The sequence below is a fragment of the Sinohyriopsis cumingii genome, unplaced genomic scaffold (genome assembly GCF_028554795.1).
Source record: "Sinohyriopsis cumingii isolate HCF-2022 unplaced genomic scaffold, ASM2855479v2 utg001870l, whole genome shotgun sequence".
NCBI lineage: Eukaryota > Metazoa > Mollusca > Bivalvia > Unionida > Unionidae > Sinohyriopsis > Sinohyriopsis cumingii.
The window spans coordinates 876891-893466 of NW_028316076.1; the positions used below are offsets into that span (position 1 = coordinate 876891).

Here is a 16576-nt window from a genome sequence, read left to right on the forward strand (position 1 = left end):
AAATGAGGTGATGCGGTATCTGATTGGCTGACCTTGTTCCAATTTCAGATGAAGTTTTTATGTTTGGCTGACTTTATTCCCATTCCAGATGCTGTATTTATGATTGGACAACCTTCCGTCCATCCCAGATGCTTTATTATGATTGGCTGACCTTGCATCTGTCTCAGATGCTGTATTTCTGATTGGCTGACCTTGTTTCCATTCCAGATGCTGAATTTCTCATTGAATGACCTTTTTATCAGTCTGGATGCTCTATATTCTGCAAACTAATTGGTGATCTGGCTGCTCTTGTTACCACCATAGTGACTATGAATCTGTGCTAATTTTGTTTCACCTTGGTGTCTATATCAACAAGAACATTCTGTCAATTATGAATGACATATCTGCATATTGATAAAATTACAGTCCTAGAAATGTGCGCCTTTTCCCAATTTCACCCAAACAATAGCCAGATTATAAAAGCTAAGATGCAGAGTAAAATGGCAAAATCTCTGTTCACATTTTGCATTTCTAAGTAGAAAAACAAGAAAGAACTTTAAAAAATAAGAAACCTGTATTCATCATGTTAATATTATTGGAAAATAGAAACATTTTGCCTCATTGTGTTGTTTAATATGTGTTATCTGTGTGTGTGTGTGTGTGTGTGTGATTTGGATTTTAAACATAGCTTTAAAAAATATCAGTCATATCACTATGATGTCTGCTGTGTTGCAGTTTATAGTAATGTCTAGCACTGGTGCATAATGCCACAGATATGCATCATGTCCCACCCAATGACATTATCCTGACACCATGCTGACCAGTTCTAACACTAACCTCTTATACACAAGGTGAAAGCTCTGACCCCTAGGCCACCAGAGCATTGTTTAATATTGCTAAGTAAGTCTTTTATGACAGTTCATCCCACTTTGCAACCATGCTTATCAACCACTGTATTGTGTGATGCTGATCAATGATTTATTTGGATAGTTCAATACACCTATAAACTATTCTCACTGACCACTGTATTGTATAACATTGTTAATAACTCCTTAGTACTGTTCAACCTGCTTTACACCTATGGATTTTCCCCATTGTAATGTGGTGGTCAGGGTCCATAACCAATAATAAAATTATAATGAGAAATGTGTTATATGTGAAACTATGATATACTGAGTATAGCACAATATACTGTAGTGTGATATAGTGGGAACTGTGCTATGTAAGAAGTGTGATATACTGAGTATAGCATAATATATTGAGCAGTGATAAAGTAGAATGCGTAAAACAATAGACTCTGAAAAGGAAATAAAGATATAACACTAATTTTTCATGATGATTATTGCATCCTGCAATGTTATAAATTGGTATTGGGTCCACAGTGGTACCATGTTGTGTCTTCAATCATATTATGATGAACCAGAAACTAACACACATGTTATCTTGGCTTTTATAAACTCTGAAACCTCCCAGTACAGGACATTATGTATACAATTTTTTTAATTCCAAGAGTCCCAGGACCCACTTTGGAGATGGTAGGAAAATTTCTCAGTGATATTATGTTAGATAGTGAAGCTTGTTACCAATCTAAAGACCAAGCTTGTTACCAATCTAATGACCAAGCTTGTTACCAATCTAGTGACCAAGCTTGTTACCAATCTAGTGACCAAGCTTGTTACCAATCTAATGACCAAGCTTGTTACCAATCTAATGACCAAGCTTGTTACCAATCTAGTGACCAAGCTTGTTACCAATCTAAAGACCAAGCTTGTTACCAATCTAATGACCAAGCTTGTTACCAATCTAATGACCTTTTATGACCATATTTAACTCAAACTTCAGAAAATTTCTTATTTCAGGAAGAGCTTAGATGAGTTCAGCTTAGCAGAGTAATTAAATGATATGGTGTTTGATTGGCTGAGATTGCTATAACCAGAGGTTTTATTTATCTATACCAATCTAAATCAAATCGAATATATGTATTCTTGTATCATTAAGGTCATGAAATGAATATATAATAGCTACAGGTCTCTCTCTCTCTCTCTCTCTCTCTCTCTATATATATATCTCTATATATATATATATATATATATATATATATATATATATATATATATATATATATATATATATATATATATATATATATATATTCCTTGATTTATCCACTAAACTGTCAAATAAACACAACAATAAAGTACAATTCACTAGGTCTTGTTCAAATTGTTGCTTAATGTCCGTTTTTTGGTATTATCATTATAGATGTTGCTTACTAAGCTTAATTCAGAGGTGACTAGGTCTAGTTTATACCGTATTTCTTTGTGGGATAATTGAACAATAGCGGTGTTGGTGACTAAGCTGGTTTGGTCATTATGTTTCTACAGGTGTTTAAACACTTTATAGCTACAAAGCTCAAGACAATAAAGTTAAAAGCTGATTTTCTTTTCTTGTCAGAAATATATTCTAATTGAATAGTTGCCAGAGGGCAAGTGCTGTTGAGGTTACATAAGATAATCACACTATTTTTTCTTTACTTTATATACATTGTGTTGCTGTGTCAGCACATCATACCTTTAGAACAAAATAATTTAATCCTAGTCCTTAATGAAGAAAACAAAGATGCCAAAAAACCAACTACATGTAGCTTTTATTAGCATCCTCTGGAACATTTTTAGCAATATTAAAAAGAAATCTTTGCCTTCTCATGTTACCTGAAATGCCAATCAGTTAGGTATTATATATTTGTAAGATTCTATCTCTGTTTGCTGTGAAATTAATAAGTCATTTTTAAAAATAGAATGGAATAAAATAATGTTCTTTGAGATTGTGTTGTATAGTGTTCTAAACAAATAAATATTTTTTCTATATATTTAAATTGAGAGTAAACCATTGAATCATATAAATATATAAAGTTATTGCAGAAATTTGGATTCTATGTTAATTTTGTTGCTGCTTTTTCTTTCTTTACACATTTTAATATATTATTTTACCTAACATAATTTTGAGCATAAATCTAATGAAAACATGAGTTTGACAATATATAATTATTGCTGTGAATGATACATTTTATCAAATAGATATGTTTTACAGGTCTGGCCACTTGTTCAGGCATGTAACTTCACTTTTGTCCCAGTACAGCACAGGTAAGCTTAGAGCTCCTCAGAGCAAACCATCCGCCTTCCATCCTTTCATCTTATCAAGCCATTTGAGAGGCTTGCAAATTTATTGCAGCTTAAGACGTTGTTCAAGAACCATGACTAAACATGTCCCCTGCTCCAAAACACACACTAGCTCTGAAGTGGGAGTAGATTGATGAGAACTCAGCTGGCATAGCATGCCAAATATTGATCTTCTATGTTTTTTGTTTTTTCCTGTGAACATATAAAGTTGTTATGGTTAAAACACTCAGGAAAAAGCAAGATAATCTGAGATTATTTTCCTTTGGCTCAATTGTTTCTTTGATATCTTGTCATTTCCATCATTTGAAGGAAGTCCATTAATCATTGTAGATGCGAATTTTGAGAAGAGAACTGTTTTCATTCATCAGTTGCTCTTTCTGCCCATCAGGGCTGTAATTATTTTTTCCATCCATACTTTTCTCCCTTCTGTCAATCATGACTATAATTTGTATTTCATGAGACCTATTTAGTCCAAAATTTCATCAGTGTAGGTGTATATTTGGATAAAGTTGAGTTGCTGTGATCTGTTTTCAAAACTATATTTAACATTGCTTTATAAATAGTGTTTGGTTACTAATGCTATTTGAATAAATTTATATTGCAAAAGAAGCAGTGTCGCTGTAGCCTATTAAGGTGTATTCAACTTTATTTAATATTAATCCATCGAGTGTCTTGTCAACTTGTTACCAGCTTACAGATAATACCAGTCATTTATGTTACTTACACTTGAAAGAGAAAACACAGCTTTTAATATGGGGATAGTAGTTGTATTTGTTACATGCCTACCATAAAGCAGGCATAATTATTTTGCTTTTATGCCAGTCCATATATGTGTATGTGCGTCTATCGCCAATTTTGTTTCTGCTTCCACACAATAACTTTGGTTGTCTACAATCTACAGTTACCAAACATTGTGGATGGTTTGCCTTGGAGTAAGAACTCTTTTGATTTTGGAGTCAAAGTTCAATGTAAAAGTGTCTCAAAAACAGTTCCTGCACAAATGCTCAATATCTCTATGGTTACAAAATATCGTTGATGGTTTGCATGTGGGGTGAGGAAGAGCCCGACAAAAGTGACTGAAAGATTAAATGGTTTCTAATAAATAACTTAAGTTTTCCACTATAAAAAATTACCAAACTTTGTGGATGGCTTGCTCTTGGATCAAGAAAAATGCCTGTTAGTTTCAGAGTCAACACATCTAAGGTCAAGGTCACTATGACTGAAAGAACAAAAACTTGTGCATTTGGTTTGTAAATGTGGGTGAGAGTTACCATGCCTACTGAAATATTATTTGATGGTCAAAAGACCAGCTGTTTAAAACTACATGAGATGGAACAAAGACCAAATTATGCTAAATAAATTTCATTTGGTTCCTCACACATTTTAATCTTTGTTATTGTTAGTTTAGTTATCACTCCTCATAATTGAATACTGTATCTATTAATAATGATTTAAACTTTTAGTGCTAGATTCTTTTTTTTTTGTTTAACTATTTAATCTTATTTGGTTTGTCTGGTGTTTAATATGGATATGCACTGGAACTATTTAGATTTTTTGCACTGACATCTAAGAAATCAAAAATGCACAGTTTCTAATTTGTTTTAAGTTTCATTCACACCACATAACTAAAATATATTTTGAAAGAAAGAAAAAGGTTTATATAATAAATACAAAACTGTTTTCTTTCAAGGCTAGGGAAAGAATTCACTAAAGCTTTGTATGACAGCCTTCTATGCACATCCTTATATCTTATCTAATTTCTTCTATCCTCAACCTCGGATCAAAACATGTATTTGGTTTTGTGCAGATCTCACAGGCAGTAGTCAGTGGTGAAATATATGTCATTTATCTGGCATGAGAACAACCAATGTTAAAGATTCTGCATTTAAAGTTTTGTCTTCAAATTTTTGTAAGGAGCAGTGGGTCCACATTTTGCAGTACATCATTATAACACAGACCATAATATAACACATACCATAATATAATACATACCTTAATATAACACAGTCCTTGATATAACATGGTGCTTGATATAACATGGTCTCCTGATATAACATGGCCTGGCTAAAATAGATATTTCCATATAATGTACACTAGTTTAAAGTGACCCTGCCTATATCACAGTACCCCATTATAAGGTGACCCTGCCTATATCATAGTAACCCGTTATAAGGTGACCTTGCCTATATCATATTACCTGAATATAAGGTGACTTTGTTTATATCACAGGACACATTTATGGTTTCCTGGAGGAGCATTTAGGACCAATGTACATTGGATGGCATCTTATATTAGGTAATATATCACTTCTCCTTAGCTGGGAACCACTGTATATTAGATGGTATATTATAGATAGATATACAGGTGAAATACCACTTCCTCCATACACTAGATGGTATACTACACTTGGGTGCACAGGCAATATACCACTTATCCCACACACCTTTTTACTACTCCGGATGGTATATTATAGTTGTGCACACAGGCCATATACCACTTTCCCCATAAACCTTGCTACTACACTGAATGGCATACTATAATTAGGCACACAGGCCATATACCACTTTCCTCATAAACCTTGATACTACACTGGATGGTATACTATAATTAGGCACACAGGCCATATACCTCTTTCCCCATAAACCTTGATACTTAACTGGATGGTATATTATAATTGGGTACACAAACCATATACCACTTTCCCCATACACCTTTTTACTACACTGGATGGTACATTATAGTTGGGCACACAGACCATGTTCCACTTTCCCCATAAACCTTGTTACTACACTGGATGGTATAATATACTTGGGCACACAAGCAATATACCACTTTCCCCATAAACATTGTTACTACTCTGGATGGTATACTATACTAGGGCACACAGGCCATTTACCACTTTCTCCCATGCACCTTGTTAATAAATTGGATGTTATATTATAGTTCTGCAAGCTGGAATGTGCGCACCATGTGTACAGGCATCTCTGACGACCTCAGAGAAGTGGACGAAACCAGAAAAACGGCCATCATCGATAGAGAACTCACCAGACTACATATCAGCATAGCTGCCCTCTAGGAAACCAGGCTCGCCTCTAGTGGCTCCCTCAGAGAGGAAAACTACACCGTCTTCTGGAAGGGTCGAGAACCTGAGGAGCCCCGTCAGCACGGAGTGGGCTTTGCCATCAAAAACAATCTCCTGGCCTCGGTTGAACCTCCCACAGGGGGCACTGAGCGTCTCTTGTCCATCCGCCTCACCACTGCTTCAGGTCCTGTCAACATCATCAGTGTCTACGCCCCAAACCTCACGTCATCAGAAGACGTGAAGGATCAGTTCTATGGGCAGCTGGACGAACAGATCAAAGGATGCCCCAAAAATGAACCACTATTCCTCCTCGGCGACTTTAATGCCAGAGTACGTGCGGACCACGAGTCATGGCCTACCTGCCTCGGATATCATGCCACTGGAAAGACCAACGAAAACGGCCAGAGACTGCTGGAGCTATGCACCTACCATGGCCTGTGCATCGCAAACGCCTTCTTCAAGTATAAGCCACAACACAAAGTGTCATGGAAACACCCCAGATCTCATCACTGGCACCAACTCGACTTGGTCATCACCAGGCGCTCTGCCCTTAACAGCGTCCTCTCCACCAGAACCTACCACAGTGCAGACTGTGACTCCGACCATGCCCTTGTGAGCAGCAGAGTGCGACTACAGCCACACACGCTACACCGCTCAAAACCAAAAGGACGTCCTCGTATAAACACTGCGCAGATGTCAGTCCCTGCCAAGGTGGAGAAGTATGTGTCTGCCCTGAACAAGGCTCTCCAGGACCTGCCTGAGTACGACGCTACAGCCAAGTGGAACGCCATGAAGGGTGCCATCTACAGTACAGCTATGTCAACGTTTGGCAAGAAGGAACGACCCAGCCAGGACTGGTTCAATGCACACCTATCAAGGATGGAACCACAAATCGAGGAGAAACGAAAAGCTTTCATAGCTTACAAAAAATGCCCTAACGAACGGACGCTTGCTGCTCTCAGAAGTGCCCGAAGTAACACCCAACGCGTTTCTAGACAGTGTGCGAACGAGTACTGGCAACAACTGTGTGAAGGGATCCAGCGCAGTGCCGAGTCCGGACACATCCAAGGTATGTACAGTGGCATCAAGAAGGCTCTAGGCCCTACAGTGAAAGGGGTCGCTCCCCTGAAATCCCTGACGGGAGAGAAGATCACAGACCGTGGGCAACAGATGGCCAGATGGGTGGAGCACTACTCAGAACTATACTCCCGAGAAACGTCAGTCACTGATGCAGCCCTCAGCAGCATAAAGAATCTGCCCACCATGGAAGAGCTCGACAAAGTGCCAACCTTAGAGGAGCTCAGCAAAGCAATCGACTGCCTTCCAAACGACAAAGCACCAGGTAGTGACAGCATCCCGCCCGAAGCTATCAAACGTGGAAAACCAGCATTGATTAAACCACTGCACGAGCTACTTTGCCGCTGCTGAGAGGAAGGAGTAGTCCCCCAAGACATGCGTGATGCCACAATTGTGACCCTTTACAAAAACAAGGGCGACCGCAGAGACTGTAATAATTACAGAGGGATCTCGCTCTTGAATATTGTTATTAAAGTGTACGCCCGCATCATACTCAACAGGCTGCAGTTGCTGGCAGACCGTGTGTACCCGGAATCACAGTGCGGCTTCAGAGCAGGCAGGTCGACGACAAACATGATCTTCTGCCTACGACAACTCCAAGAGAAGAGCAGAGAGCAAGGTCAACCACTCTACATGATGTTCATCGACCTCACCAAGGCCTTTGACTTGGTCAGCAGGAAGGGCCTTTTTGAACTTCTGAGTAAGATCGGTTGCCCCCCAAAACTCCTCAGCATGATAATCTCTTTCCATGCAGATATGAAGGGAACAGTCCTGTATGATGGATCCTCCTCAACCTCCTTCCCAATTAACAGTGGTGTGAAGCAGGGCTTCGTGCTGGCACCAACACTTTTTGGGATCTTCTTCTCCCTGCTCCTGTCCTACGCCTTCGACACGTCCACGGATGGCATATATCTACACACCAGGTCCGACGGGAGGCTGTTCAACCTGGCACGACTGCGCTCAAAGACCAAAGTGAGAGCTGTGCTCATCAGGGAGATGCTTTTTGCAGATGACGCAGCTCTTGTGGCCCACACCGAGGAAGCCCTCCAGAGACTGGGAGACCGTTTTGCTGTTGCCTGCACGCAGTTTGGTCTTACCATCAGCTTGGAAAAAACAAATGTCAGCGTGCAAGATACCACCATTGCCCCTTCAATCAAAATCAACGGTGTCACCCTGGAAGTAGTCAACAACTTTACCTACCTAGGGTCAACCATCAGCAACACTCTCTCGATTGATATGGAGCTGGACAGAAGGCTTGGAAAGGCAAACACCATCATGGCTCGATTAACGAAGAGGGTGTGGGAAAACAACGCGCTGACAGAGCACACCAAGGTCCGAGTCTACCAGGCCTGCGTTCTCAGCACCCTCCTATATGGAAGTGAGACCTGGAGTACCTACATGAGGCAAGAACGCAGGCTCAACTCCTTCCATATACGGTGCCTAAAACGCATCCTGAAAATCAGCTGGCAAGACCGTGTTCCACACAGCGAGATCCTGCAGCGTGCAAGTACCCCCAGCATGTACTCCCTGCTAATTAAACGCCGCCTTCGATGGCTGGGTCACGTCCGACGCATGGAGGATGGAAGGCTGCAAAAGGACATCCTATATGGACAGCTGGCCACTGGCATGAGAAGAGTCGGACGCCCCTCTCTCCGTTTCAAAGATGTGTGCAAGAGGGACATGAAGGCATGCAACATTTCACCCGATGGCTGGGAAGAGCTGACCGAGGACCGAGGCACCTGGAGACTGATGGTAAACAATGACATATCAGTCGCTGATGCGAGAAGAGGCCAGTTGGCGGCAGAGAAACGTAAGAGAAAGAAGAACGCAGCAGCAACCACAGTAACGCAGACTTCCCAGTATGTCTGCACCAACTGCAATAGGGACTGTCACTCACGTATAGGCCTGCACAGCCACAGCAGACGATGCCAACAGAGACAGACAACACCCCAAGGGCGCTATTCGCATGGTCTTTCGAGACCGAGTCGCCAATGATGATTATAGTTCTGCACACATGCAATATACCACTTTCCCCATAAACCTTGTTAGTACATTGGATTGTATATTATAAATGGGCACAGGCTATATACCACTTCCTTCTGGGTGGTATGTTGTAGTTGGACACACAGGCAATATACCATTTCCTCCATAGATCTTGTTCCTACATTGCCTGGTATATTATAACTGGACACACAAACCATGTACCACTTTTCCCATACACCTTGTTACTACATTGTATGGTATATTATAGTTGGGGAAACAGACAATAGACCACTTTCTCCAAAGAGAGAGACTATCAGTATTGTATTGGTGTGGTATATTATAGAAGAATACATATGAAATATACCAATGTCTCCTTGACCCTTGTTACTACATTTATTTAAAGTAGGTCCTAATATGGATCGAATAATGAAGAATAATGTTATTCTGCATAAAGTGCAAGAAATAAAGAGGGAATAATTGGAAGGCTTTTGTTTCTGTCCCTATGTATGCTGCATTGTGGGATGCAAAGTTGGTATTGTGAAAGTATGGAAGACTGCACATCAGTCTTTTATATAAATGATGTACAGTCTTTTTTGAAAATGAGATACATAACAGCAAACTCATTCGATATGAAGCTTTTTGATTTTTTTCTTTCATTTACAGATTTAATTTCTTGAAACAGTCAATTCCTTAAGCCAGCTGAAGTTTTGACCATTTAGATATCTGCTTAAAAATGTTTCCTGCCATTTAAAACTCTACATGTGGTCGCAAAAAAGGATCGTTACAAAGGTCTGCAGCTAAATACATGACCAACCATTTAAGGGGACTGGGCACGATTTTTTTTCAAACTAGGATATTTTTTCTCATGATAATTGAATTTCTCATATAATATCATGGATGAAAGGATATAATTAGTTATTTTGAAGCAAATCAGTGGGAGAATGCTTGTTTCAAACTGTTTATGGTTTGGAAACTTTTTTTCATCACAGCCTTCGACCACCACCACCACCACTACCATTACTAATTCCCAAAATTGAAATAGTCTGTTGTTGATTAGAAATCAATTGATTTGAAGATTTAAATTTTGCAACTGTCAATTCTAGTGGTTGTTACTTAACAATTTGTTTAATATTTGCAACTACAGTGCGACCCCGCTATAGCGTGCTCCATTATAACACGAATTCGGATATAACATGGTCGTGGTCTAACTCCCGAAATTTCATATGCATGTATTTTTCTTGTACACAAAAAAATCTTCTTAACGGTACGAAAGCACGTAAAATCTTTATTATCATTTTGGGGAAGAGATCGCGTATGAATAATACAAGACGATCGTGGAAATTTTGTATGTATTTTTTCTCGTACACTAAAAAGTAGTTTTTTCTTCTTAAAATTACGAAAAATAACGCATAAAAAGTTTATTCTGGGGTCGCGTAGGTCTTCGCCAATGTTGCAAGCTTGGATTGTTTTTCCTTATTGGCGGCAAATCATACCATGTGGCGATTTTGTTTTATTGGCGACGTTGTTGGCTGTTTAAACTTTTATATACAGCCATTGGTTTGGAGTGCAGAAATTCATTGGCCCCATGAAAGGAAGCCGCAAACTGGATATAAAATGCAATGAAATTTATATATTTTTACAAAAACAAATTCTTTGTCAATATTGACAAACCATCTAAACAATGCATTGCTATATTATAATCCGCTTATCATGAGATCAATCATCAGCACTGTATGTTGTGAAATATCCGCTTTTATGTTGTTGACATTTCTGGTAACGGAGATCAACCGTACGAGGTATTATCTAGTAATCTATTTTCATCGGATTTTCGGCCGCACTTGTAATTAATATATTTACAAAGACTGACATTTGTATGTGGATGGTAAATACAATTCCTCTTCTTTTCACTCAGAATTCAATCCTTCAGAACACTCACATTTTCTGTAATAATCCCTGTCATCAAACCAGAACACCTGCATCTTTATCGTCTGTTGAACCTTCGTTAATTTTCAGACGAATGCGTGGAAGGCAGCATCATGCTGCTACCACAAATGTAAAAAAAATAAAAAATAAAAACTACATCTTACTTATTGGCTTATTCAATAGGCATGGAGGGACAGTAACTAGAATAGTCCAAACGACAGCCAATTCCTTTTTAAAAAGTGTACCCAGATGAAATAGTTTGCTGAAATTTCAAAGGAAGCAGATTACCTTTAAATCACCGATTATTCTAAAAACGTACTCAGCAAATGGAGAAGAAAAAAAAATCAGTCTCAGTCATGCAGTACAATTATCTGATGTTGCCGCCGCAATACGAAATGGGAATTTGTTTGGTTCTCCAAAGCTGTCCTTTAGCGGTGACTTCAATAACGCATGCACCCTTCATCAAAGAAAGCCGACTACAACCTTTCAATAAAAACAAAGAACTTTTCATCAAAGGAAGTCAGTACCAAACTTAAATGAAAGTGATGGAATCTGATGGATTTTTGCATTTTCCATCGTGACTGGAACACGTTAACTGTGCCGTGAAATTTTCTTTCTGTAGGGAAAAAGTTTATGCTTACGAACGCTACCAACGGTGGCTTAAAACGCAACCAACTTTACCGACTTTAGTCGTACTGAAAAGTAAATGTGATTCGTGATTCGTTATGTGATTGTGCTATACTGTTTCACTGAATTCAGATCAATATGACCTGTGACAAAATTATTGAAGATTTTAAAGCTGCGTGTGTGCATATTTTCGATGGAATCACTTGTATTGTGGATTAAGTGTATATGATGATGTTCGCAGGTGAGTACACGGTGTTGATACTATTCATGCTATACATCAGACATGTATATATAAACAGTATTTACGTATATGTACCAATTCGTGGTTCTCTAAATAAAGTAAACTATTATATATGTCTTCTCTGTTTTCATTACAAGCGTATTTCTCATTTAATATGCATCAATTTAAGATGGTAACTGTGCCGATGAAGCACGTATTTTACCGCCCACATTTATTACCTACACCCCCTCCCCGCAATTTTTTTTGGGTACATGCATAATTTTCTTCAGCTAACTGACCTGGTTGATTTTAGCACGTTTCGGTCTATAACGCGGTCGGGTTATATGACTCCCAACTACCGTGTTATAGCGGGGTCACACTGTACTTTGTTGTTAACATTAAGAATAATAATTTACCTTTCAGAGTTTTGGTTGTCAATTTGGTGTCAGTGGGCTGGAACACCTACCTTGCATGGAAATCAGAGCGTGAATTGAATCATAAAAATGTCTTGCAGTAGAGGTAAAAATCATCTGACTGTAATCACTACATTATATGAGCTGATAGAAACTTCACAACATGGCTGGAAACATTATACAATGATCTTTATGCCCTGAATTTGAATTTTCAGAAAATTTCAGAAAATACTTTATACAATTCTGCAGAAGTGACAAAGCATTTTATTTGCCTAGTGATATTTAACTTGCTCCAGACTGTGTGGAAAGGGATTTTTCCACACCTGTTAAAACTACAGTTAAATGTTGAGGTATTCAACCTGATGCAATTATCAGTACACATAGGTTATGCAGCATGTGGATGAGTCACTATCGTCCACTTAGTCATTAGTGCTGCAGATATTGATATGCAGCCGTGTAAGTTACCTTAATATACAGGCATTTTTATGTGCTGCCAATATTTACATCATCTTATCATCTGTTATTTGTTACAAAAATAAACAATAGTCATTAAAGTAGTCATCTGGTAATTATTTACTACCTGATTCATTTACAGGTAAAAACACATACATGTATTTTATTTATCTCATCAGAATTTTACAGGCCAAGAGAGCTTTTGCTATGTACCAATTCATCATGGGTGCCATTTGACATCTATGTTTGCTTTCTGAAATTTCTCAACAAATACCTGAAAACTATCTTCATAAAAGGTTTTATTGATGCAAATGTATGGCCAACTAATCTTGCTATTAGCTAAATAGCAGATGCCAGCCAGTTGAGTGATTTTGTGCCGACTTGGGTCTCTTTTGTTATTCATGTGGTAACAATCTTTGCAGATTTTTGTGTTCCTATGTTGAACCATAGATTCAAACATCTAAATACCGACTTGCATAAAACTGTATGTTATGGTGTGTGAGAAAATAACATCTAAATACATGTACCAACTTGCATAAAACTGTGAGTTGTGGGTATTTTTTGGAGAAAATAACATTGATACAAATTCTAACTGAGTTCAATACAGTTACACACCAGACTTCATAGCCAGTAGTGCCTGAGATAATAGACTAAACACATGTTAACCGAAATCACTGGACTAAAAAATATATGTCAGAGTGACCTAATTTTCATAGTGTCAGAGATAATAATCTAAATGCAATCCTTAACCTGGAGAAAATGAGACAGATTCAATGTTCTCCAATACTGGTCTCAGTCATCTTGTTTTTACTATGGATGTAGTACTCGTCACGAATCAGTTTCATGCCATTCTGTGTGACCACTTAGGCTATTGTGCCTTAGAAAAATGAAAAAGATAACTTAACTCAGTGGACCATGAAATTAGGGTTACACTGACCTCATTTTATCGAAAGGTATAGTACACCACATGATAAATCAAAATGACATGTTATTTAACTATACAAATAATAATGTCTGAATTGTTTTTACATAAATACAAATCTTAACCTGAGAGTTAACATCAGAAAGATAGCATTACCACACTCCAGACAAGCCACAATTGCTTTGTAATTTAAGCATAAGCAGAGAAAAAAAACTTTAACTGATCTCTTCTCTGAGTCTTTTGTCAAATTTACAGACAACTTGCTTGATACAACGTTGCGTGAATCTGCAATCCAGGCTGTGTGCCACCTCATCATTTAAAAACAGACCCCCCAAAACAACATAAAACTCTTTCTAAAAACTGATCAATCAAATTTCACCAAATTGACAGCAAGCATTCACGCATGAATGTCCTCAGATTTCTAAACTGATGCCAATTCATTTCTAGACATTGCCACAGTTACATCCCTTAACAGAACGTTACCAAATTTGACAGAAAGCACTCTGGTATTGCCGGCTAATGAAATATATTATTATTCATGTGGATGTGTTTGATGGGACTATGATAACTTAGTAAACATGTACATTATTGGTTGTTGTTGTGGGGTTTAACGCCACTTTTCAGCACATGATGGGCTATACATGGCGGTTAGTATTAATGGTGAAGGAAGAACCCAGGAAAACCTCGGAAAGAACCACCGACCCATGAGAAGCTACTCGCAAGCTTTCTCACATACCCACTTGACTGAATTCGAGACTTGAACTTTCGCAGGCAGAGGTGATATGGCAGTGATCCGGAATGGAGAGTGCTTTAGACCACTCAGCCACTCGGGGCCCCGTACATTATTGGTACTCTTTGGTTAATTTTCTTCATAAAGCTTGGTTTTTGTTCACAATGTATAGATGCTGTTTTACCTTCAATAATGAAAATGGATGAAGGGATGCATTTTGATAAGTATTATACTCTCATCACAAAAGTAAGTCACTGTGACCCATATTTCATATCTTACTAACTTTGACTAAATGTTCAAGCTCTGTTCTTGCTAGAATCATTAGCATTCTGTATGCATCCAAGTCAAGAAAGAAGGCCCATTATTACCAGTGTAATTAGAAATAAGAATGAACACATTCATTCATTGATATTAACTGTCTGTGTTAATGATCATGTCTTGCATATTGGGTTAGATTACCTTTGAAAGGTTAACTGTGTATTGAACATGCAGTGATTCAAGGTGATTATTGATGCATGAACTACGCTTTTAATAATGGTTTGTTGGCTGTCATTGCAAGCTTGCTCAAGCTGTGACTTTTACCTGATAAAATCAGGATTGACAGTAATAATAGATTTTGAAGTAGATTTTAAAACAATGAGTTGAACAAAAAAAAATATCAAAATTAGCATCTGGTTTTATCAACACATTATAATAACTCTGTTTTGCTATCATAGAAAACGCTGTTCTTTATGTTCTTATGCTGTTACATTAGGTTACTTTTTGTGGTCAGGATCACTTTAGCTGGAATTTTCTTTGCAACATGGCTCCTGGATATTGTATAGGTGAGTTGTTTTATGGTTGATTACATTGTAATTGTTTTGTGTTTTTTCAGATTCCAGAAAGAACGGGACTTTCAGAATCATTTACCCCATTTATGGAAACATGGAAGCATTGCAGTGATTTCAAGTGTTCCTAATTTTTTTCACAGATGGGTTATTCTACCAGAGCTTCAACTTAGAGAATTATAAATTGAATATGTAATTTAGGTTTCAAAATCATTCAAATTGCTTTTATGATCCAATCACAATGATGCCACATTTGACATGATGCCTTGATTCAAATTCTTTTTTTCATATTTTGCAGAGAAGTTTGTATAGTACCAGAATATGTGCCTTTAGAATGTCTTAAATTAGCTCCAGTGATTATGATGTGTTTTTTTATTATTCACAAAAAATTTTAGTGCAAAATTCAACGCTCAACTTTTATCATGCTTTAATTAACTGTGAATTTAATTTTAATTGCACATATGTACAACTTTTTTCCAGTTATTTTTCTTGTTGCAAACCAGAAATTAAAAACCTCTCTGTAAATCACTGTCATTGGCATAATGACTGGTGATTTTTGTTGTTGTTGTTGGGAGAAAAGCCCACACAATTTTGCACAGGAAGTTTAAGTAACTTCTTAGATTCACAGCAAATCCTTATAGAGCTTTTTTATTTGTCGCTGTATTTTGTGATGTTTTATTCTTGGTATCATAATTTAATCAGTTTATTAAAATCTGCACTGTACTTCTCATTTTAATAAAATTTTTAATCCCATAAGTTGAAAGCCTTTTGAATATTGCTTCAGTTATCAATTAGCAATGATTTACCCAAACTTTGTTGATTCTGGTTTCAAATTCTGCACATATCATACAGTGTCAGCTGCCATTGTATTTCTCTGGGCAGTGATCTCAACAGCCAATGTCAGCTGCAATTGTATGTTTCTGGGCAATGATCTCAACAGCCAGTGTCAGCTGCCATTATATTTATATGGGCAATGATCTCAACAGCCAATGTCAGCTGCCATTGTATGTCTCTGGGCAATGATCTCAACAGCCAGTGTCAGCTGCCATTGTATGTCTCTGGGCAATGATATCAACAGCCAGTATCTTGGCAATAAATATTCTTTCATATGCTGATATTTAAATTATGCTCTTAACCAGTCAGATTTTAATGAACCTCACT

At 37.8% G+C, this 16576-nt stretch overlaps 1 protein-coding gene across 1 annotated transcript in view; it reads left to right on the forward strand.

Moving 5' to 3' along the window:
* Positions 1-16018, forward strand: part of LOC149771404 (mitochondrial inner membrane protein Mpv17-like) — a 70419-nt gene extending 54401 nt beyond the window's left edge. Inside the window, exons 6-8 of the mRNA XM_089948507.1 lie at positions 3070-3122; positions 12494-12589; positions 15463-16018. Of these exons, the coding sequence (XP_089804633.1) occupies positions 3070-3122; positions 12494-12587 (147 nt within the window). The 3' untranslated portion in view covers positions 12588-12589; positions 15463-16018. The remainder of the gene's footprint in view (positions 1-3069; positions 3123-12493; positions 12590-15462) is intronic.
* The last annotated feature ends 558 nt before the right edge of the window (positions 16019-16576 follow it).